General features: G+C 55.4%; 2 protein-coding genes across 7 annotated transcripts; both read right to left on the reverse strand.

Moving 5' to 3' along the window:
- Nucleotides 1-6474: 6474 nt before the first annotated feature.
- On the reverse strand, nucleotides 6475-12206 carry LOC132340275 (cilia- and flagella-associated protein 45-like). Its single transcript, XM_059871151.1, is given in 15 exon segments — nucleotides 6475-7822; nucleotides 7994-8108; nucleotides 8111-8217; nucleotides 8371-8512; nucleotides 9105-9165; nucleotides 9379-9492; nucleotides 9784-9930; nucleotides 10166-10295; nucleotides 10430-10608; nucleotides 10756-10926; nucleotides 11273-11414; nucleotides 11732-11898; nucleotides 11900-11955; nucleotides 11958-12046; nucleotides 12048-12206. Coding segments are annotated over 15 exon segments (1830 nt in total). The 5' UTR covers nucleotides 12179-12206; the 3' UTR covers nucleotides 6475-7743.
- A 4287-nt stretch (nucleotides 12207-16493) lies between these two features.
- Nucleotides 16494-21858, reverse strand: LOC132340321 (Fc receptor-like protein 3). Of its 6 annotated transcripts, none has more exons than XM_059871232.1 (8): nucleotides 21724-21824; nucleotides 21133-21153; nucleotides 20814-21044; nucleotides 20301-20567; nucleotides 19932-20210; nucleotides 19390-19692; nucleotides 19224-19307; nucleotides 16494-18584 (listed from the first exon to the last, which is right to left on the reverse strand). In XM_059871232.1, exons 1-8 carry the CDS (start codon nucleotides 21752-21754, stop codon nucleotides 18391-18393), a joined length of 1410 nt encoding a protein of 469 aa, XP_059727215.1. In that variant the 5' UTR covers nucleotides 21755-21824; the 3' UTR covers nucleotides 16494-18390. The 6 variants fall into 6 exon arrangements, with proteins under 6 accessions (XP_059727215.1, XP_059727214.1, XP_059727216.1 ...); XM_059871231.1 differs by having other exon boundaries at nucleotides 19224-19310; XM_059871233.1 differs by lacking the exon at nucleotides 21133-21153 and having other exon boundaries at nucleotides 19224-19310.
- Between the last annotated feature and the right edge of the window lie 1273 nt (nucleotides 21859-23131).

A 23131-nucleotide genomic window follows, 5' to 3' on the forward strand; every position in this document is an offset into this window, starting at 1 on the left:
AGGGAGCCCAAGCAGTGGCTCTGTGAGGGCCTTTGATAGTTTTAAGGGCAGGGCTGTCTGGAAACCACCCCTGCAGGGGCAGCTGTGGGGGAACCAGTCCAGAAATGCAGCAATTGATCATTTTGCCCCTTTGTCCAAGGGACTGAGAAAACCACAAAACTACTGCAAAGACAACAACAATCTGCTCAACAACATGACCTGGACCCTTCTTCTTGAACAAAACCTGCAGCCCTTTGGAACCTTCTAGAAAGATTGTTTGGGCTCTGGATGTGCACACCAGAAGAGAGGGAAAAGTGTGGAAATATTGAGCAGGGGCTGCACATGAGGGGCTGGGCAACAGGGGTGTCGCAGCAGGAGCAGGGAGTGGCCAGGCAGGGGAATTCAGGGCAGGCTGGAGTGGATTCACCAGGGAATCAGACCCCGAGGCACACAGGGGCACTTCCACAGATTCCTGTGCACCATCCCAAGGATGGACAGAGCTTCTCCCCATCCTCCATGGGAAGTCAATCAAGTTTCATTGTGGTAATGAGAAAAATGGAGAGAGTTCCTAAAGATGGCCCAAGAAAAGGCTTCCTTTGGGGCTGGGTTTCAGCCCAGCAGGCAGGGAACAATCCCATGGAGCTGTTGGACACTCAGGGAGATTCCACACTCTGTGTTATCTACAAGCAAAAACTGCTGTAGGATGCAGCAATGGGCTCCTAAGGGGATCCAAACAGTCTCATTTCATTGAGATTCGTTTGTGTTTTTGTTGTGAGTGACTTGTTCAGAAAGCAATGGATTCTCTAAACCAGAGCATTTTATATCTTGTCAGTTTGATTTTTGATGAGTTTGTACTTTTTTGGGAAAACAGAGGTGTGGGAAAGTTTTTTGCTTTTATTCTGGATGTATAATTTTGTCTGAACCAATTTGGCATCAAGTGTTGTCTGGGATGGCTGAGCCAGGAAATGGGGGGACCTGATCCAGGGGTGTGTGGGGCAGAGACACAGAGACCCCCAGGGCAACCCTGGGGTGCGGCTGTGTGGTGGCTGTGTGTCGTGGTCTGAGCATGCTACACTGAGCACATTGAGGCACTGTGTCCTTTTTACAACAATAATCTTGGAAGCTGTCCACCTCTTGGCCAGGCTGGACTTTTCCTCCCTGAGTTTTTCAGTGGTCTCCCACAGAAAACCCCTCTCGTTCATCTACAACCACCGTGACAGACAAGCTGAGATGACAGAATCCTCTCCACCAGAGAAGACCCTGAGAAATCCCCATGTGAGAAAAGGCCTCCCTCACACTTTCCACAGACTGGAGGCCCCAGCCCAGGGGGAGGCGAGCTGACCAAAGCAAGATGGATGACTGCAGGTGCAGGCACTGAACCACGAGCACAATGACTTCCGTTCGTTGCAAGGTGGACTGTGTGTACCCCCTTTTCAAATACCATTCTATACAATAGATTTGGTTTTGAAATAATTCCCTTCCCCCTCATCAAAAAGGGTATAATTGGAGTCCAGGTGGACTGCATCTTTGAGATCTCCCCGGGACGTGACCTGGTGAACCTCTTCGGCTGGATACCGAAGGACCTCCGCCATTCTCACACTTTGGTAGCTATAACCTCCCATTTTTTTTTTTTTTCCTTCCTTATTTTTCCTTATTTTTTCCTTTTTCCCTAATTTCTCCCCAGCACATTTTTGCTGTGGTTATTTTAAGAAAGTTTATTGTGTTGATTAACCTGCAAACCCCCTTCTACCATGTCGGGTTTTTTTGCACCCTGAAATCAATCTAAAAGAACCTCTACAAAACCCGTCCATAGGGACAGATTGTAACACCCTGTTCCCAAGGTGTCTGTGCCACATGGATGTGGTGCACAGGTGGCTGTGACACAGACATGTCCCCCTGCCTCTCAAATCTTTCGGTGACCACCCCCCCACACTTTCCCACACAAACTACTGTCCCCGTGGGGACAGTTTGGGGACAGTCCGTCCCCACACCCTGTGCCCCTGTGCTGCTGTCTCTGCAGTGCCACCCCCACCCAGCCCTGTCCCTTCTCCCTTCCAGCCCAGACCCTTGGCCTCACTGGTGAGTCCTTCCGGGATTCCATGTCCCTACCCCACTGTCCCTGGCAGGCTGGTGTCCCCTGTCACCTGCAGGTGCCCAGACCACCCAGCTCCTCGTGGAGCCCCCCCTGGATGCCGGCAGTGTGGTGGGACCGGGTGACGCTGACCTGCCAGGGATCGGGGACCACCGATGCCACCACCTGGTACAAGGATGGGAGGCCCTGGTGGCAGGACGGATGTGACTATTTCATTATCACTGAGAGTGTCACCTACACATGTGACAGACCTGGCAGCAGGCATAGCCCCACCGTGAGAGTCTTACATGGTGAGGAGGGTTTGGGTTTCCCCAGCCTGGCACCTGCAGGGACCCCGAGGGCTCTGGATAAACTTTTCTCCATGTGTCACCTCCTGGTGTGACCAGAGCCTGTCCCCTGCTCAGGGGAAATCCCAGAGCATCCCAGTGTGGGGGACCTTGTGATGGAATTGCGCACCCTGGTGCGCTGGATGTGACCCAATGGGAGGTCCCGGTGCCATTGGTTGTGACAGGACACTTCTGTCTCCCAGACCTTCTGGTGCTGCAGGTGCCGGCACAGGCGCTGCTGGAGGGGGACACGGTGACACTGAGCTGCTGGAGCTGGTGGAACTGCATGGTCACCTGGGTGTCCTTCTACTGCGAGGAGAAGGAACTGGGGGTGTTCACCAATGGGACCGAGCTGTCCCTGTCCCCTCTGCAGCTGTGCCACAGTGGCCAGTACCGCTGCAAGGGCTGGGTGAAATCCTGGACGTGGACGTAGTCAGCACCAGTGACAGTGACAGTGCACGGTGAGCATCCCAGAGCATCCCAGTGTGGGGGGACCCTTGCTGGAATTAGAGATCCCTGGTGAACTGGGTGTGCAATGGGGGGATCCCCATGAAAACGGGACCCAATGGGGGGATCCCCATGAAAACAGGACCCCCGGTGTGACAGGATCCCCATGTCCCTCAGCCCGGTTAGAGTTTCAGGTGTCGGCATGGAAGCTGCTGGAGGGGGACATGGTGACATGCACTGCCAGCGCTGGGAGAACAACCCGGTCACCAGATCGCGATTCTACCATGGGGACAAGGAGGTGGGGAGGCCCTTCAATGGGACCGAGCTGTCCCTGTTCCGCCAGCAGCAGAACCACAGCTGCCACGACAGCTGTGGGGGCTTGGTGGAGTCCCAGGTGTCACCGTGGGCACAGTCGGCACCACTGACAGTGACAATGCACAGTGAGAACCCCCACGGCTGGAACTCCAATCTCCTGACACCCCCAAAGTCACTTCCCAACAGACTCAGAGTCACAGTCCTCACCTCCCCTCTCCTTACCTGAGTACTCCCCCCTGCCAGTGCTGGAGGGTCCCCCCCAAGCCCACCCTGGGGTCCCCCATGAGTGTCACCTGCCTCAGCACCCCCAGCCCCCTGCAGCCCCGAGTCCCCTCCTGCACGTGTTCTACCAGGACGGGCAGGTGGTGGGGGGCCCGCAGGGGTCCCCACAGCTGCTGGTGCCCGCCCTGGGGGTCTCCCACTGAGGGAATTACAGCTGCGAGGCACGGTCTGAGGGTGGGGGCTGTGCGAAAGAGCAGCGCCTGGCTCCACGTCATGGTGCACAGTGAGTGCAGGGATGGGCACGGGGAGCCCCCACAGCTTCCCGGAGTCCCCTGCCCGGTTACCTCCATGTCTCCCTGACACCTTCCTTGCGTCCCTCCGCCTCTGCCCTGTGGCCCCTCACCCCCCCCGTGGTGTGGCCCCATCCATGACATTCCCCACCACACCCATCCCCCCTGTCCCTACCCCCCCACACTGGCTGCCAGCCCCTCCCTGTGGCCTCAGCCCTGTCTGTGTCCCCACAGTGTCCATGGCCAATGCCACCATCACCCCCGGTCCCCTGTCACACCATGTGCGCCCAGGTGACCCCGTGAAGCTGCGCTGCTCAGTGCAGGTGGGCTCAGCCCCTGTCACCTTCACCTGGCTATGGAATGGGCTGGAGGTGGCCCAGGGTCCCCTCCTGGAGCTCAGGGACATCGATGTGGGACATTCGGGCACCTACCAGTGCGTGGCCACCAACCAACTGGGACAAGACGGGCACCGCGTGTTCTGGGCACTCAGGCCTGAGCTGGAACTGGAGGTGACACCTTGGTCACCCTGGGTCACAGGTGGGGCCACACAGCGTCAGCAGGGTGTTCAGGACCCCAGGGTTCAGTGTGACCCTGATGTGTCCCATCTGTCCCCAGCAGTGGCTGTGAATGTTGGGGCTTTCAGGGAGGTGTTGGAGAGTTATGCAGGGATGTTGAGAGCTCTTCAGGGATCCTGGAGCAGTTTGGAGGCCTCCCTGCATTCAATTCTTGAGGTTCTTGGGGCTTGAGGGGTGCTCAGGGGCCATGTGAAGAATCAGGGTCCCGAGGCGGTTCAGGGGTCCTGGGGAGGGGGTTGGAGTACCTGGAAGGCTCAGGTGTTCTGGGGCTCCTCAGAGGTGATTTGGGGTGCAGGGGCCTGGGAGTCCAGTAGAAATCAGTGCCTGGTGGGGGCTCAGCGTCCAGTGGACATTTAAATGTCCCAGGTGGGGCTGGGGCCCAGGGCACCCCATGATCACCTCATCCTCTTTTTCTTGCAGCTGCCAGGAAATCCCAGGACAGATGAGTGGGGAACTCCAGCCATGACTCTCCTTGACCCCCTCCCCAGACACTCCTCAGGCCCCGCCTTATCCCCGCAGGGCCCCCCCAGAACCCCCTTATCCCTGGAGGACAGGGAGGAGCTGGACACAGAGCGGGCATGGAATGGGTATGGGGGATGGGTGGGGACACGGACATGTCACCCATGGGTGTCACCCCAAGCCAGGTGTCTCTTATTGTCCCCCCCAAAGACAGTCACCCCAGGTGACCCATGCAGAGCTGCTAGGACCACATGGACGACTGCAGGATATCAATGACATCTCTGGGAACGTGCTGTGACACTGGAGGACACTGGGAGTCTCCATCCCATGGCTCCCATGGTGGCCTGCCCTGCCCAGTGTGATGACCACAAGCCGGGGGGGGGGGGGGGGGGGGGGGGCTGCCCAGGGAACCCAGTGCTCCCAGTACACCCATGGCTCCCCAGACTCCTCCCAGTGCCCAGGGGTCACTGGGCCCATTTCCTTCTTATTTGGTCCAAAATGCAGCTTTTTGGTTAAACTGGCAGAGATTGTGTTTGTTCAGCTTTGTTGGGGTTTAGGAATGGGATTCTTCAGTTCTGGGCTGCCACTAAAAGCCAGGAGCTGCTGCCCCTCTCCCTCCCCGTGGAGGCACAAAGATCCCAGAGGGCTGAGAGAAGAACAATTTCCTGAAACAGCAACGAGAGAGAATAAAACCAACAGCTACAGCAACAAGGTTCAGAGTCCAAATTGTCACACAAGGAACGATTTCCAGGGAAAGCCACCAAAAAGGAACAAACCCTGAACACTCCCCCCCAGCACGTTTCCTCCACCAGAAGAACCTGGCAGGGCCCTGGACCTTCCTTGCTCTGATGGCCAAAGCAGCCTTCAGGAGGCTCTGGATTCTCTTGTCCCAAACCCTCCTCTGCTGTGTTCCCCACACAAGGATGTCACAAAGGCCCTGTAGGGGTTCCAGAGCCTCCCCCTTTCCCAGTGCAGTCGGGATCAGGCCATGGCAGTTGAATATTCTCTGTCTCCACAGCAGCTCTGCCAAAGCCCCACGATGCCCTTTGGGCTTCCCGACATCCCCTCTCCTGAGAGAATCTGTGCCAAGGATTCCCAGGGCCTCAGGGCCAGTTCCAAGGGCCTGTTTTGGCCATTCCCAGTCGGGCTCACTTCATCACCCAGCTCAATCCCTGTTGGGATCCCCCTGTCACCCCAGGAATAAAGATGGATTCTGCCCCTACGGATCTGGATGGCATCACGGACATTGTGTCCTGGGGTCACCTAAAGCCATGAGCTCCTGTGGCTCTGCTGTGCCATGGATCCACACAGTCCAAGGGATGCCAGTGTCCCTTTGGCCCAACTGGCAGGAGCCAGGACTCCTCTAGTCCTGGTCTTGGCACTCACTCTTTGTAAATATTACCCGGAGGGCCCTTCCAGAGGATGGGAAGTAACATCACCCCTCCTGTTCTGACTGAGGACTTGCCCATGGGAGACTGGAGCAGATTTATCCTTGTAGAATTTCCTGTGGTGGTTGTTGTTCCTCTCAACTCCCATCCCTGTGCTGCCAGGGCACAGGGGGGGTTTTCCATCCCATTTCCTCTCTGTGGTCCTGCAGGTAAAACCACAGGTTTGGGAGCACTGGGAGGAGGAGAAGAGAAGAGCAAGAGCCCCGTGGAGAAAATACTGCTCAGAAAATATTATTTGTTGGAAAATTCAGTCAATGGATGTGCTGGTTTGAAAGTAAACCAGTGGGAGAAATGAACACTGCACAAATACCTTGAGAGAGATTTCAGGTCAGAATTACAATTTAATAGAAAGATTACAATAAATGCAATGATACAGAAAAACTGGCTTAAAACCACAAAGGCAGAGTACAACCTGGCATTCTGCCCATCGGGGTGATGGATGAAGTCCTGTTGAAATGATGGTTGCAGTCTTGTCGAAAGCAGTGGTCCTGGGGAAGGTCTGGTCCTCCCCTGGGTCCCTTGAGCAATGCTGGTGTCCCAAGTCCCCAAAGAGCCCAGATTACATAAGGTCAGATTCAGGCAGGAATGTTCAGTACCTCCCCAGGGCAGGGAATTTCACAGTGGAATTATGTATTCCTATGACTCATGGGATGTTCTGGAGAATCCTTGATGGCCTAGGTCTCCACAGGCTGCTCACAGGGACAGAGTCACTTTGAGAAGACAAACCAGCACTACCTGCAGGGTTTGCCTCCTTCCCTTATGGAACACCCAGCCTGCAGGCTGAGGGCTCAGGCTGTGCACTGGGCAGCTGCAGGGAGTGACCCACCCATTCACAGTCCATCAGGATGGTGGATGTGAAAAACACCAATCACTTGGGGTTTTTTAAATTTTAAAAGCTTGATAGTATTAAAATGGTTATAAAAATAGTATACAATTAGAGTAATAATAATTTGGACAATTTGAATTAGGACAATATGAGACAATAGAAACAAAGAGTTACAGGTTCCAGGTACCTTTTTCAGCATAAGCTTGGAAAAGGACACACGTTAACAGAAGATTAACCCTTAAAAACAATAACCTGATGCAGATTCATGCATCTCATACATTTTGCATAAATTCCATTCAAATACAGGATTCTGTCTGGTCAGTGTCAACTTCTTCCTCTTAATCCTAACGGCGTCGTCCTGCCTGAGCAAGGTGGAAAGATGTTATGTTCTCCTGATAAGGGGGTAAAAAATTCTCTTTCTCTGAAAGATTTAGGTGTCCTGGGGCCGCTATCTCAGTGTCAGTCCTTTCTTTAGGAAAAAAAAGTATCCTACATAGCATAGTTTCTATTTTAACATGTTGTTATAACCTAAAACTCTATTTAACACATTACTTAAGAGAATTAATACAACATTACTTTCTAACACAACTCATATAATATTCATTTCAATATTTGCTAAGAGCCAATCATAAGACACACATTTTTCACAGCAAAGATGGGAGGAGAACACACAGTCTGGGTACACCCCACCTTGTAACCCAGAGCAATGGACATGGAGACCCAAATCCGTGGGGAATCCCAGCTGGTTCCTGGTGGGGCTGGGCCTAGGAGGGGGCTCTGCTGGCTTGGCTCCGGGCCCTGCGCTCCACCTGGGCAAAATATTTGTCAGGAATTCCGGTGGCTCTGCAGAAGAAAGAATCCATCAGGCTCCCGGTGGATCTGGGACCATGGCTCCACAGCAGGTCCAGTTTGCTGAGGATGCAGACGGAGCTGGGAGGTGGCCCCAGGCTTGGACACCAGGAAGGACTCGGGGAGCCCAGGGAGCCCAGGGAAGCAGCACTGGCAGCCCCTGACCTGAACTCCTGCACCTTCTGCTGTCTGAACTGGGCGAGGTGCTGGCTGCGCTGCCGGACCTCCTGCTGCCGCCACCGGACCTCCTCAATGACGGCCGCCCGCTCCCTCTGCCGTGCTGCTGCAGCTCCTGGATCTGCCGCCGGAGATCTTCGGCATGGGCGCGCTGCCGGAGCTCCCTCTGCTCCTGCTCCAGCTTCTCCCACTCTGGCTGCTCCTGATGGGCCCTGTGGGAGAGCCGGGCTGCCTCAGGGACCCTGCCACAGCCCCCCACACCTGGCACAGCACCTGGGCTGGCACTGGAGCCCCCAGAGCCACCAGCTGGAACTGGGAGCCCCCTGGCCACCACCTCAGCCATCCCTCAGTCCCATGTGCCTCACCTGAGCACCCTCTGGAATTCCTGGCGGTCTTGCTGCACCTGCATGGCCAGGTACTGCTCCTTCTGGGCCACCTCCTCCAGCCAGTCCTGCTTCAGCTGCTGCTCCAGCTCGGCCTTCTTCTGCACCTTCTCCAGCTCCTGCTCTTGTGAACAAGTTCACAAGTTAATACTGTTAGAGTTGTTAGTGTTAATCTGAAATTGTAACAAGTCATGTTATTTAATTTTCTTAAATCTTTTAGTTACCACTGTCAGTGTTACCCTGTATTTATATCCTTTTTCTATCATGCTCTGTATTTGTACCCCTTTCCGTGGGGAACCACTTCCCCTGCTCCCAGAAGGACTTGCACCCAGGCTGAATTTTTAATGAGAGGCTGTCGGTACTGTATGAACCCTCTCAAAAACAACAAAGCAACACATAAACGGACTTTAACCCAGCAGAACCACACGAGATCACCCACCAGTGACCAGAGCTGGATTCCATCCTGTCGCCATAAATTACATTGGAACCGAGATTAGATGACACCCCTAGACTAGGAGCCAACATGTTCTTCCTAAGGACTCTCGTGAGGATGGAAGCGCCAGCTCTGCCGAGAGACAAAACTGCACTCCTCCTCCTCAGTGTAGTCCTGTGGTAGCAGCAAGCAGTCGCAGTGTGTGCAATGCCTCGGGTTCCCCACCCAGAGCTGTTTTTAATAAAGGCCTTCTTAAAGGAGCTGGTCTCCTGGCCCTGTTTACTACACTGCCACTGCCATTCCCAGTTTGTGACCTCTTGGTTCCTCTTGGCCCTCAGAGCATCCTGCCCAAATAGGGGACAGTGCTGGGCTTCCCTCAGAGGCAGCTATGGAAGCCCTTGGCTGTGGCTTTGGCTCGGCTGGCACCACTCTAGGCCATCCCCTGGCTCCAGGGGCTGGTCCTGCAGACCCCCCCCATTCAGGGGTGCTGCCCCTTTGCCAGGGTGGGGGCAGGGATGGTGGCAGGGGAGCACGTCACCTGTGCCTGGGCCACTTACCTGCTCTGCCAGCCAGGTCTGGGCCCACTCCTGTGTGGCCCTGAGCCGGGCCAGCTCCTTCTCCTTCTCCAGGTGCAGTTGTTGCCGCTCCGCCTCCAAGGCAACCTCGCACTCCTATGAGGGACAGAGTCTCAGGATGGGACAGAGCCCAGAAATGAGACAGAGACCCATGGTGTGGGACAGAGCCCCTTGGTGTAGGACAGAACCCCAGGGTGGAACAGAGCCCAGGATGGGACAGAGCCCAGGATGGGAAGGAGCCCTGGGGTGGGACAGAGCCCGATTATGTAGGACAGAGTTCCAGGGTGGGACAGAGCCCCAGGATGGGACAGAGCCCTGGGGTAGGACAGAGCCCCAGGACAGCTCCTGCAGCCCCTGCCCACCCCACCAGGAGCCTGCTGCTCTTACAGCCTTCTGCCGCTGCTGCTCCAACACCCGCTCGTCCTCCAGCCTCTCCTGCTCTCGCTGTTGATCCTTCAGCCTCTGGCTCTCCACGTTGAAATGTTTAATATCAGCATGGATTTGCTTTAGTCGCTCCTCTTTCTGCTCCCAGGCCTGGAAATGCCATGCAGGGTTGGAGACCACCAAGCCGAGTGCTCCTTCCTCCTCCTCACTCAGGGCAGGGAGGCTTTGGTCCACCTCCCTGGGATGTCAAAATGTCCCCAAGGGACCAGAGCTCTGATCCTGCTGGCTGCTGTCCCCACTCCCTGAGTGTGGCTGATCCAGCTCTGCCAATCCCTTTGCAGCCATGTTGAAACCTCCCTGCACCCCCGCCGTTCCCTGCTCCCACCTTCTGATCCTCCCTCTTCATCAACTCCAGTCGCTCCAGCTGCCTCTGGCCCTCCTGGTACAGCTCCTCAGCCCTCAGCGCCCGCTCCTCTGCATTCTGCTCCATCTGTTTCACAATGGCCTGCTGGGCTCTGAGAATATGAGAGCAGAAGGGTTTCCTGTGGCTCCATCCTGCTCCCCATCGTGGGAACGCTGGCATGGACAGGGCTGGTGTGGTTGGAATGGGCCAGATGCCTCCATGGGGAAGAGGGAGCCTTCTGCCCACCTCATCAGCTCCTGCTTCCTCTGGCGCTCCAGCTCCTCCTGGGCCTTCATGCCCTTCTCCCGCTCCACTTCCATCATCTTGTCCAAGCGCTTCTCCTCCTCCATCAGTTCCTTTTGGATCATTTGCTTCTCCAGGACTTGCTTGTCTCGGATCATGTTGCACTTGGCATTGAGGAACAGCTATGGGGACAAGAGGTGTCTGTGGCTCAGAGCCACACTGGGACACAGGGAGCAGGGAGGGCCAGGGAAGGAGAGGAAGAGCCTGGGAGCACGAGGAGCAGGGGACGCTCAGCAGTGCCAGGTGACAGAGGGGAGCCCCGGCCCTACCGCGTTCAGTTCCCGCACGTCTTCCTCCTGCTCCAAACGCATCCTCGTCGCCCGCTGCAGCAGCTTCTGCTCCTCCTGCTGCAGCTCCTCCTCCACGTCTCTCCAAAGGTCCCTCTTGTCCTCCAGCTCTGCTTTTCTCTGCTCCTCGATCTGGGCCTTTTTCAGGGCTTCCTGTGGAGACAGAGTGCACTGCCCAATCCTGTGCACCTTCCCAAGGGCTCGCAGGGGTCACACTTCAGGTGCCGTATTCCTGACATGAGTGGGAATATGTTGAGCTCCTGGGGCCCTGGCACGGCCATGGGTACCCCTCCCCACACCTCTGGACAGACACCCAATGCCCTTGGAAGGCTGATAGGGCTGGGCACAATTTCAGGGATGCTGCCTGAGCTCTCAGAGGAGCCCTGAGCCCTGCAGCCTCCCCTGTGCCCCAAAACATTAGGGACAAAAGGGTTGAAACCACCACCCCTAGAGCCTGCCAGGGAGCAGGAAAAGGGGAAGCAGGAAGAGAAATGCCTACAAAAGCAGCATCCTGTCTGGCTCTCAGAGTCTTCAGCCTATTCCAACGCTCCACCTCAGTCAGGGCTTGAGCTGATTCCTTGATCCTCTCATATTCCTTTTCCTCAATGATGAGACATGATTGGGGCTTCTCCTGGGGAATGCTGGGGAGCACAGGGAGAGAGCTCAGTGGCACGGAGACCCCAACCCCCTGTGCTCCCTGAGCTGTCCATTCAGCCACCAAGCCAGCCCAGAGCAATGTGGGAGGTGCTGGGGAAGCAATGGGAACCCAGCTCTCTTGTTTTGGGGCGAGGCAGGAAGGGAAAGTGTGGTGAAAGTGGAACCAGGCTGGGATGCAGGGGGCAGGATCCCCAGGAGTGGTCAGAGCTACTGCCAATCCCTGCTCCCCAGAGATTTTTGGGATGCTGCACTGACACCTGCTGGGCCCTGAAAACCCCTCAGGGCTTGGGCACAGCCTTACATGAGCTCCCGGATCAGGTCCTTGGTGATCACTTGGATGGTCTTGAGCTTGGGCTTGAAGGAGAGCAGCTCTCGAGGATGTTTTGGCACATCCTCAGAGATCACGACAGTGTCGCTGGAGCCCGTGACCTGCTGAAAAGAAAATTTTGAGGGACCCGAACCCTTCCCCCCAACCTGGTGCTCCCCGGACACCGAGAGATCCCGGCAGGAGCTCTGCGATGTCGGGGTGTTGGGGGCACGTCCGGAGGTGACAGAGGGGCTGGGGGTCAGCGGGAGGAGCTGGACATCTTGCGGGGTGTCGGGGTCTGGGGAGCCTAGGGGAGACATCGGGACGGACGGATTGAAATCCCGGCGGTGAAAGCTGGAGACGGCGGGCGAGGAGGGACCTCCGGGAGGAGCCCCGGGCACGGAGGGACCGAGATCCTGTGCCGGCAGTCACGGCTGCCATCGTGCTGCCACTGCCGGGGCTGTCGGTGCTGTCCTGTTGTCCTGGAGCCGACCGTCACAATGTGGTGGAACGGACGGCTGGGATGTGTCTGAACCGACTGTGACAGCGTGTCCAAAGTCACTGTTGCGATGTGTTGGGACCGACTGTTGCCATGGCAACGCCCCAACAGCTTGCAGGGCGTGACGGGCCAGGGTGGGGAATTGGAGGTTGTGCCTCAGGTGTGAGGGGAGGGGCTTAGGCTGAAATAGGTGGGGCTTGGTGGAGCTGTGTCGCCCAGCGTGCTCACACTTGTCCCATGTGGTGTCCTCCTTGCACAGACCTCCCAAAAGTGCCCCTACACGAACACGATGCACATGACAGCCCCCCTCCCAGGGGGTCATCGGAGAGTCACCACTTTATAGCAAAGTTATTTTAACACCAGACATATAAAATCCTTTTTAATATTTGTGAAAATCCAGTATTATAATATGTTTCTATAACAGTTATAAAGATATAGTTTTTATTTCTGTTGTTAATTAAGCTTGGACATAGTAGTTGTCCTAGGTTGATTATATGATGCTTTTATCCCCAATCGTCTTGTTCTGTTTATGCTGAATAATAAGTTTTGCACTTTTAAAACTTGTTCAAGAGATAGAAGAGAAGAGAAAAAAAGCGCGCAATTTGTTTTCAGACACTGCACTCACTCCTCCACATTCCTGCTCCTGGACTGTGTTGTCTGCAGATAGACAGCAGGACAGAGCTCTATTTTGCTTTTAGTTAGTTTAGCTAGCTGAGGCAAAGAAGTTCCCTAGACTGTAGTTTTTTTCCATTTTTCCTTTTTCTTTAGACCTGTTTAAACCTGCTCTGGACTGAACACCCAGCAGAGCACCAGCAGCTTGCATCTGTGGCCACCAGGCCGGGCCTGAGCCGCGGCATTTCCAGCGCTGGAAATACTGATAAAAGACTGAGTGAGCTGAACTGGAAGCTAGAGAGGAGACTTTCTGAGTTTGTCATCTCTTTTAGAGCAGCAAGGAGTTTTATAGTTTAATATTGTTTAAGTTTTATTGTTTAATAAACAAGTTTTTTCCACTTTTCTCCAAAGAAGTATTTTCTCCCAGACCAGCTGGGGAGAGAAGCCGATTGAATCTGCTTTCCTAGAAGAGCCCTTTAAAAGTTCTCTCCCAAATGTACCCTGAACCAAGACAGTAGTGAAATAGCTGAGGTAAGGATGCTTGTGTTAAAATGCCTGCTTGGATGGGATAACATCCAATGAACATAGTGTTATGAATAAAAAAAGCTGCCCATTTTTTTAAAAGGTTGCAGAGTTCACAAGTTAAACCAATTATTGCTAAGTTAGAGTTCTAACTATTTATTGTCAATAATTTCATGTTGTAATCTCCTGTTAACCGTTTCCTTTTAATTACCTCTCTTAATAGTGCCCCGAGCCAGCTCTGCCGCTGTCTGGCCGCCCGGGAGAGGTAGGGCCCCACGCCCACCTTTCGGTGCTGGCCCGCCCGTGCCAGGGGTGACCCAGGAGCAACGGGCCCCCCCTCCCTCAGTGCGGGTCCCGGTGGGGCCGGGAGAGCCCCACGGGTGGTGCCCACAGGGACTGGCCCCACCGGAACGACGCCCCCCCCCCCCCCCACCTCGGCGCGGGTCCCAGCCAAGCCAGACGGGGCCCCGCGGGAGTAGCACGGGGGGTCCCAGGGGCAAGGACTGGCCAGGGTCGCCGTGTCCCGCAGGGGCAGCTGCTGGGCATCGCCCTGCTGTTTCCTGGGAGATGGCACCCCGACGGTGAAAGGACGAGATTGACATGCAAATAACCTCGGACCCAGAATGCAATGAGAGAAGCCCCCCGCCAAACCCAGGAAAAAGACCCTTAAAGCAACGAGCCAACACAGAATTAGAGATCGAGGTGATGTCTGGACATGAGGAACAAAGTCCAAAGCCTGCAGAGATGCTGAGAACCTTTGTTGCCCTTTGCCCCAGCCACAGAGGACCTCGGCCAGAGCCAGGATCATGAAGTTCAAACCATGAAAGTGAATAAGAGATAATTTTTGTGCACCTGTGAAGCAGATGGCCCAGGTTTGCCTTCTAGTGAACTAAGCTGTCTCTTTCCGTTTTCTTTGAGCCACTTGTGGGAGCAGTTGCAACATGATTCTGGGCCTGTTGGGCCTTCCCACTTGAGCTGATCACCTATGATAATGGCATTTAAAAGGAGAAAGGTCTTCTGCCCTATTTATTTCAATAGGATGAGGAATCCTGTCCAGATATGCCAACCATCAGCACCCAGCATCTGAAGACAGTGTGGACCAAGACCCAAAACTGAAGGCAGTGATAAAAAAGGATTAAAACCACAACCAAGGAATATGCATGCTCTAAAAAAGCAGACCCAAGGAGGAGCCACACTAAACAGTTCTTGCAATATGCTAACTAGTTTGGGAAAATAGTTTACTATACATAAGTGTCTATGAATATGCAACAGGCTGATGTAATGGGAAAAGTACTTAAGGGGTATCTCTGAAGAGAAGCGTGCTTTTGGCTGAGTGCCAAGATGCACCCAGCTGTAATAACCTTTGTTCTATAGTCCTTGTTTCCTATTGTCCTTTATTAAAAGTTTTAGATTTTCACATTAGAGGGAACCTGTTTTTCACAAATAGGTCTTCCCAAAACATTACCACACGGTCCCCTTTTGAAAGTCAGTTTGGTATCACCCAGTTTAGATGTGATAGTCCATTCCTCAGGTTCCTTCACAAGTCCTTTGATTCTGCTGGCATGAATCCACCCTGTTTCCCTGGCTCCGATTGCTGCCTCAGTAGTACCTGGAAAGGACTTCTTAATAGAACAGGGACAGTGACAAAAGGAAGACAATACTACATCAGCATTTGCCATCAGCATTCCCCAAAACTTTCTGGGTTTAGCAAAAAAGCTTTTTTCCACAGCTGCCTCGCCTCTTCTTCTTGTATCCAGCTGTGCTAACAACTGCAGAGGCAAATTCTTCTTTCTGTGAGCTAAAATTAGTTAAACAAGAAAGGCCTGGCCAATTTTAACACAAGATGAACCACATCTATTGTTTTTACCCTCAGGGCAATATTTAACTGTTTTAGTATCACAGACGCATTCCTCAGAACAAACCACCCCCCATCCTAACAGCAAGAAAACAGAAAAGAAACAGAAAGAAAAAAGAAATTTTGTTTTAATAAAGAAACAACTTTGCGAGGTTTGGAGAGCCAGAGAGAGATTATGGCTATCTCTGCCTTGATCTTATCTCTTGCACTGGTCCACCTCTCTCTTTTCACAGCAGCGCTTTCAACGCTGTCCCTCACCCTGCCCCCGCTGCCACCACTGCACCGCAGTGGCCACGGCAAGGGCAGACCCTGCCTGCGGCTCGATCCAGTGGCAGGGGAGGACTCGCTGACCACCACCTCCACAGGGACCCTGGGCCGTGCCTCGCCTCCCTCTCGGCCCCTCTCTCTCTCTCTCTCTCTCCCTCCACCCACCTACTAGGGCCAAGGCTACCATCCAGGACTCAGGACCCGGGCAGGCTGGGAGCCACCCCTGATAGCTCCACCACTGAGCCAGACCGCTCCTCAGCAACAAAGCCGTGTGATCTGCACCCAGTACCACCCTCGGGCCAGTGAGCATATCCGGCAACCCCGCATCCTCCAGACCCTGGCACAACCAAGCCAGCTTCCAACCCCCAGTGATACCCACGCAATCCATGCCCTGCACTGCCTCCATCGGGTGGGCGAACACTGGGAGTTACTGCACTGGGTCACCCCCATAAATCAGCCCCTGCCACAGCCCCTGAGACATTTCCATTCACTGAGAGTGGCCAAACACCTCCTAAACATGACAACCTTCAACTGGGCGTCCCCAGGTGTCCTTGATATTCTTTTTTCATTGTAGCCATGTGGACGTAACTATCAACATATTTTCTTTCCCCTTCTAGGAGGGCTTGTTCTGTTAGATCTTCCTGATCCCCAGTTCGGCACTGAAAAACCTCCAAACAACCATGTGTTAAGGCACCTCCCTGCCCTTCATACAGAAATTGTATTCAAACTCCTGTCATCCTCCAGTACAAAGTTATCATTATTCCAAAGTCCAATATCTTAGAGTCTGTTAAACATCTTTTTTTCTTTTTCAAAATCTCTTTTCTTCTTTTTTTCTTTTCTTTACCCCCCTCTTTTTTTTTTCTGATTTAACACACTGTCTTGGTTTGAAAAGACAGGTGTCTGCTTAAGGAAGGTAGGAGCCTCCCATGAAATGGAAAATGTAAACCCCCTCCCTCCACATTATTATGATTTTGAAACTAAAAGGCTCTCAGGCAAAGATATGGGAATAGGAATAACAGTTCTTTACTAGGAAAACAAAAAAGCTACTGACAGACTCAGATTATGACCTGACACCCTGTGGCTCAGGGTGTTGGTAGCAGTCCCATTGAATGGTGGCTGCAGCCCTCCTGCAGTGACAGGTGTGGTTCTGCTGAAGCAGTGATCCCGTAGAAGGGTGGAGTTTTCCTCTGAAGGTCCAGTGGTGGTGTAGATGGGCCTGGGCTTCCTCTGGGAATCCAGTGGAGAAGACAGCTGCTCCTCTGGGAATGCAGTGGGAAAAAGCTGCCTGTGGTCTTCCAAATCTCTGATTATATCCAGCTAGGAATGATTGGCTCCTCCCTCTAGGTGGAGCTTCTCCCATGGGATGATGGAACTTTATCAGTCATGCAGTGAGACTCAATGGCTCATTAACAGAAAGTATCTCCCTGGAGGGAGGATTGGTTGAGAAAGAGATAAAGAAAAACTGCCTAATTAACACAAGATAACTGCTCCACAGATAATAGAATACACACACACATTTCCAACCTGACACACTTTGGTGTACATACAACTAGTTTTTCTCTAAAAATAAATCCACAGCTCTCTCCTCTTCTGGTACAACCCCCATTTCTAGTCACATCTGCAAGTCTCTTCCCAACAAGCTGATGCCTGCTCCAGGAACCAACAAGACATCTCCTAGTCTTATTTCGGTCTCCCCCCTAATTACTACATCTTCAATCACAGGGATTTTAAACCCGTCTCCTGCCCCTGCCACTTCCACCGTGTCACCACCCATATCACACCTCCCTAGAATCTCTGCCACACAAGTTCTTTCCATCCCAGAATCAACCACAAATTCTAATACTTTCTCTTGGGGGCCTGCTTCTCAAGTTATCCAAGGCTCCAGATGGCATTCTTTCCCCAGAAAACAGAGTCCATGATCTTCCCACTCCTTCACAAGGCCCCTGAAGCACCCCCAAGTTCCCCTCTAAGCATGGGTGCCCTCCCCCACTGCAGCAGAAACCGGCATCCCTAGTCTCTTCCTGGGACCCTGACCACACCGGGGCTCTGCCTCCCACCTGAACCCCTCCCATAGATACAGGGAGAGCTGGAATCACAGAGACAAGAGCGGGGTCGGCAGTGAGGCTGGAACCAATAAAGGAAGAGAGTTAGGAGCAGAAGTCAGCAGGAAAGCCAGAATCAACAAAGAGACAGCGGTAGGAGCAGGTGGCTCCAGGGTCACGGCGGGGACGGGAGTGATCACGGTCAGTACAGGTGGGGAGGGCTGAAACTCCTGACACAGGCAGAGAAGCTGAGACAGGTAGGGAGTCTGGAGCTCCTGGCATGAGCAGTGAAACTGGAAACAGGGAGAGGCAACATTTCCAGGGTGTCCCAGCCCCTTTCTCTTGTTCCCCATCTCATTTCCCTAGGCCCCGCCCGCACGTCCCTGGCTTCTGACTCCCTGCTCCAGTCCCTTCCCCTGACAGCTCAAACATCTCCCACTCTTCACAGAACAGAAAAATACAATCCACCTTCCTCCAGAAAATAAACTTTAAATCAGCAATCCATATCACATATACTTACATTCATTCCCACTCACTCACTTCTATTTCTTTAATATTGCACTCATTCTCACTCACAACAAGACAACAAGGTACCTGTTACTTTCAAGTCACTTCTTAATATCCACCCATGGGTATTGTAAAATCTCAAATCTTATTGCCTAACCCTGGATTTTCTTGGGTATCCATCAACCCAGCAGTGTTGTCCAACCCTGGATGTTCTTGGGCATCTTTATCCCACAATCCAGCAAAATTTTAGGGGACTTGAGGTGCCCCCAGTGCCCCCAGTGTCACAGCACATCATTGTAGTCACGGGGGTCCTATTCTCCTTCGTAGGTTCCCTGAAGCTCCGCATTGGTCACTTGTGGATCCCCAGGTGGGGCAGGGCTGGGGGACATCTGTGGGGGCCCTGAGAGAGACACCGGTTGTGGGGACCTAGGTGGGAGGCAACACCCATGGGTGACGTGACCCTGTCACTCCCTGTACTCATCCCTTGCGTGCTTGGTGCCCACGACACCAGGGTCCAGCACCGGCTCCTCCTCTGGGGGGCTCCTGTGGGGATAAGGGGGGGGTCTCGGTGAGGTCTGGGGAGAAAGAAAGGGGAGTCCCAGCCTGAGCATCCCATTAACCTGTCCTGGAGCTTCCTGACAGCTGCTAGGAAAAGGGGACAGGGTGACGGTGGGGACACCGGGACTTAAGCAGCACCAACCACCCACAGGACCCCCAAATCCCCACTTCAGCCCCGATTCACACCAGACCCCTGATTCCTGCTGGACACTTCAGGCACTCCTGAAGCCCCCAGAACTTCTGCACCACCACAGGGCCCCCAAGCCCAGCTGGTGACCCCACCCTCTGAGCCCCCAGAGCCCAAGTGTGGCAGGGAGGGGCACCCCCAAACTCCCCCAGGACCCCAAAAAGATCCCCTGATATCCCTGCACAGCCTTCAACAGCTCCCCAAACCCTCCAGAAGCTTGCAGTGACACCCCAATGTTCCTCAAAGCTCACCCAGAGATGGCCATGGAGCCCAACTAAGACCCTCCAAATTCCCCTCAGATACCCCAGGAACCCCAGCCGAGGTCTCTGCAGATTCAATTTTCCCCAGCTCAGGAGGCCTGGGTGCTGCCGATCTCTGCCCCCACTCTGGGGCTTCCCCTCACTCCAGGACCCCCATCCCCCCCCACTGTCACCCACCCCGGTGGTGCCACCAGTGACAGCCCCCGATGACAGCCAGGAGCAGGAGCAGGAACAGGAGGGTCCTGCCGACATTCACAGCAACTGCTGGGGACAGAGGGGACACATCAGGGTCACCCTGAACCCTAGGGGTCCTGAACACCCCGGTGACCCCATGTGACCCCACCTGTGACCCATGGCGACCCAGTTGTCACTGTCAGTGCCAGCTCAGGGCTGAGTGCCCGGAACACGCGGTGCCCGTCTTGTCCCAGTTGGTTGGTGGCCACACACTGGTAGGTGCCCGAATGTCCCACATCAATGTCCCTGAGCTCCAGGAGGGGACCCCGGGCCACCTCCTGCCCGTTGTGCAGCCAGGTGAAGGTGACAGGGGCTGAGCCCACCTGCACTGAGCAGCGCAGGGTCACGGGGTCACCTGAACGCACCTGGTGTGACAGGGGACCAGGGGTGATGGTGGCATTGGCCACGGGCACTGCAGGGACAGAGACAGGGATGAGGCCACAGGGAGGGGCTGGCAGGTAGTGTGGGGGGATAGGAACAGGGGGATGGGTGTGGTGGGGGATGTTGAGGTTTGGGTCACACCACAGAGGGGTGAGGGGACACAGGGCACAGGTGGGGGGACCCAGGAAAGGTGTTTCGGGGACATAGAGGTGCCCAGGCAAGGGACCCGAGGAGGCTGTGGGGGCTCCCCGTGCCCATCCCCGCACTCACTGTGCACCGTGACGCGGAGTTGGGAGCTGCTCTTCCGCAAGGCCACCCCCTCGGAGCGCACCTGGCAGCTGTAATTCCCCGAGTGGGAGATCCCCACGGTGGGCACCAGCAGCTGCGGGGACCACTGTGGGCCCCCCACCACCTGCCTGTCCCGGTAGAACACATACAGGAGGGGGGCTTGGGGCCGCAGGAGGCTGGGGGTGCTGAGGCAGATGAGAGTCAGGGGGGACCCCTCAGTGAGCTCGGGGGGACCTTCCAGCACAGGCACCGAGAAGAGCTCTGGGAAGGAGAGGGGAAGGGGGATTTGTGACCCCGAGTCTCTGAGGAGGGGCTATAGGGATGTCAGGATAGCAGCTGTGGGGTGCTCACCATGCACTGTCACTGTCACCGGTGACGACACTGACGACCTCACTGAAAACCAGGATTGCACCAAGCCCTCACAGCGGTAGCGGCCGCTGTGCTGCAGCTGAAGATTTGACAGCGACAGCTCGGTCCCATCTCGGAGCTCCCACACTTTCTTCTCATCGTGGTAGAAGGACACTGAGGTGACTGACTTGTCCCACCAGCCCCGGCAGCGCAGTGTCACCATGTCCCCCTCCAGCAGTGCCGGCACCGGCACCTGCAGCACCAGATCGTCTGGGGGACAGAGGGGTCCAGTCACACCCGATGGCACTGGGACCACCCCCCACCCCGGTCACACCCTGCGCACCAGGGCTCCCCAGTTAAAACACTGGGATCCCTCCACACTGGGATGCTCTGGGATGTCCCAAGAGTAGGGGACGGGCTCTGGTCACAGCAGGAGGTGACCCATGGAGATGAGTCCACTCAGAACCCTTGGTGTCCCTGTGGGTGCCAGGCAGGGGAGACCCAAACCCCTCTCACCGTCTGAGACAGTCATGGGGGGGCTGAGCCCGCTCCCGGGTCTGTCACAATGGTAGGTGCCACTCTCAGTGACAGTGAAGTGATCAGGTCCCTTCGGCCCCCAGCGCCACATGTCCTTGTACCAGGTGGTGGCACTGGCAGTCCCCGAGCCCTGGCAGGTCAGTGTCACCTGGTCCCACAGCACCGCCGGCCTCCAGGGGGGCTCCACGAGGAGCTGGGTGGTCTGGGCACCTGTGGGTGACAGGGGACACCAGCCTGGCAGGGCCAGCGCAGGGCTGGGGACAGTGGGGTGGGGCCAAGGCATCCCCCGAGGACTCACCAGCGAGGCCGAGGGTCTGGGCTGGAAGGGAGAAGGGACAGGGCTGGGTGGGGGTGGCACTCTGGGTACAGAGGCATAAGTGCATGAGGTATGGGGACTGTCCCCAAGAGGTTTCTGTGGGGGCACCAGTGTGGCACAGATGTCTCAAGGTCAGGGACACAGCAGCCAAAGCATGCTCAGGCATGGGGACCCTGTGCTGACACAAGTCAACCCTGCCAGCCCCACAGCCACATCCCGATGGTCCTCTGCCCATGGTCCCATTCCATTGCACCTGTACCAATGGCCCATCAACATGGTGCTTTTCCCCTGTCCCTGTCCCTGCTTCCCTGTTCCCCTGTCCCCACAGTTGCCCCACCCCCAAGGTTCCTTTTTCCACATTCTTGGCCCCACATCTCCATCCCCATGTCCCTGTCCCTGTCCCAGTTCCCACATTCCTGTCCCCTGTTTCTGTCCCCACGGCCACCGCACAACTCTGGTCATACTGGGCTCTATGCCCTGCTGGCCTTGGGGACCTCAGGGGACCCCACAGCCCCCCTGTGCCCCCTCCCCTCACCATCCCCAGAGTGTCTGGCCCTTGCCCAGGGCACTCACCCCACAGGAGCAGTGCCACCTTCCTGGCCATCCTGATGTCCCCAGCCGTGTGGAGTGACTGTCACTCACTGCTGGGGGTGGCTGTCCCCTCGCTGGTGGCTCTTTTGCCAAAAGGGAAGGAAGCGAGGTCAGGTGTCATCCTCATGCGTAGGTGGCACCTGGTGGGGGCAGGGTGGCCACAAGCTGGGGGCAGGCTGTGGGGAGGGTGGGGACAGGATGGGGACAGGCTAGGTGTCACACAGTGGGACATGGGGTTGCTATGACTGGGGGGATTAGGGGGTTTTAGGAGCCTGGGATGGGGTCCCTGGGAATAGGGGGTAACAGGGATGGGGCTCATGGGAATGGTGGTCCTGAAGAGGGGGAGTCACTGGGGATGGGGGGGACCATGTGCATGGAGGTCCCCAGGGCTGGGTGTACTCAGGGATGGGAGTCCCAGGGGAATGTGGGCTCCAGGGATTTGGGGTCATGGGATAGGGATGCTGGGAGAATGGGAGTTCCTGTGAGAACTGGGTTCCTGAGAGAAGCAAGGTTCTGGGGAAAGGAGGATTTCAGGGGATGGAATGAACAGGAGAGGGTTCCTTCGCAATAGGGTCCTGGGCCATGGAGATCCTGGCGAATGTCAGTACTAAGATGGGGGTCCCAGACAAGGTGGGACACAAGGAATGGGGTCCAATGGTTGGTTCCAGGGGAATGGAGGTGCCAGGGATAGGCAGTGGCTGGGTGGGCCAGTGGGTCTCAGCTCCTTCCCTGAATGCCTCAGATTTTGGTGTGACCCAGAACCAGAACAGCCCCTACAAGGTGTCGGCAGCCTGAGGGTCACCCCAGACAGATTCTGAGGGGCTCTGGATCTGTGGAACTGCTGCAGAGGTGAGAATTCTGTGGGGTAGAAAAAGGCCTGCCTGTGGTTAGCTCAGCCAGGAAGTACCAAACCCAAAGGGAACCCAAGCAGTGGCTCTGCGAGGACCTTTGATGGTTTTCAGAGCAGGGCTGGCTGGAAACTGCCCCTGCAGGGGCAGCTGGGAGGGAACCAGTCCAGAACTGCAGGAACTGATCACTTTGTCCCTAGCAGAAAGGGTCTGAGATAGCTCCAAATATCCTGCAAAGACAGTAATATTTTCCACAGCAAGCAGACCAGGTCCCTCCTCCTTCCTGTCTCAAACCTGCGGCCCTTTGTAATGGCCCAGGAGGAATATTTGGGTTCTGGCTCAGTTGCCAGACAAGAGGGAAAAGTGTGGAAATACCAAGCAGTGACTCTGCCCCCGGCCATGCTGGGGCTGTGAGGAGTGACCTGTCTGGATTCCAGGTGGCCCCAAAGCTGCTCCATCCCTGCCCTCCTCACCTGCACAGGGCACGGGGAATAGACAGGGTTTTGCCCCGCCTCTGCCCCACCCCTTCCAGGGTACCCCTC

This window comes from Haemorhous mexicanus, chromosome 31 (assembly GCF_027477595.1).
Source record: "Haemorhous mexicanus isolate bHaeMex1 chromosome 31, bHaeMex1.pri, whole genome shotgun sequence".
Taxonomy (NCBI): domain Eukaryota; kingdom Metazoa; phylum Chordata; class Aves; order Passeriformes; family Fringillidae; genus Haemorhous; species Haemorhous mexicanus.

What these genes read in the sequence shown, in the direction of transcription:
- LOC132340321 (XM_059871231.1), bottom strand. Translation starts at nt 21,754, where the DNA reads ATGGCCAGGAAGGTGGCACTGCTCCTGTGGG. An exon ending in CCCCATGACTGTCTCAGACG is followed by an intron (nt 20,568 to 20,813) that starts GTGAGAGGGGTT and finishes TCTGTCCCCCAG; the next exon opens with ACGATCTGGTGCTGCAGGTG. An exon ending in TGGGTCGCCATGGGTCACAG is followed by an intron (nt 19,311 to 19,389) that starts GTGGGGTCACAT and finishes CTCTGTCCCCAG; the next exon opens with CAGTTGCTGTGAATGTCGGC.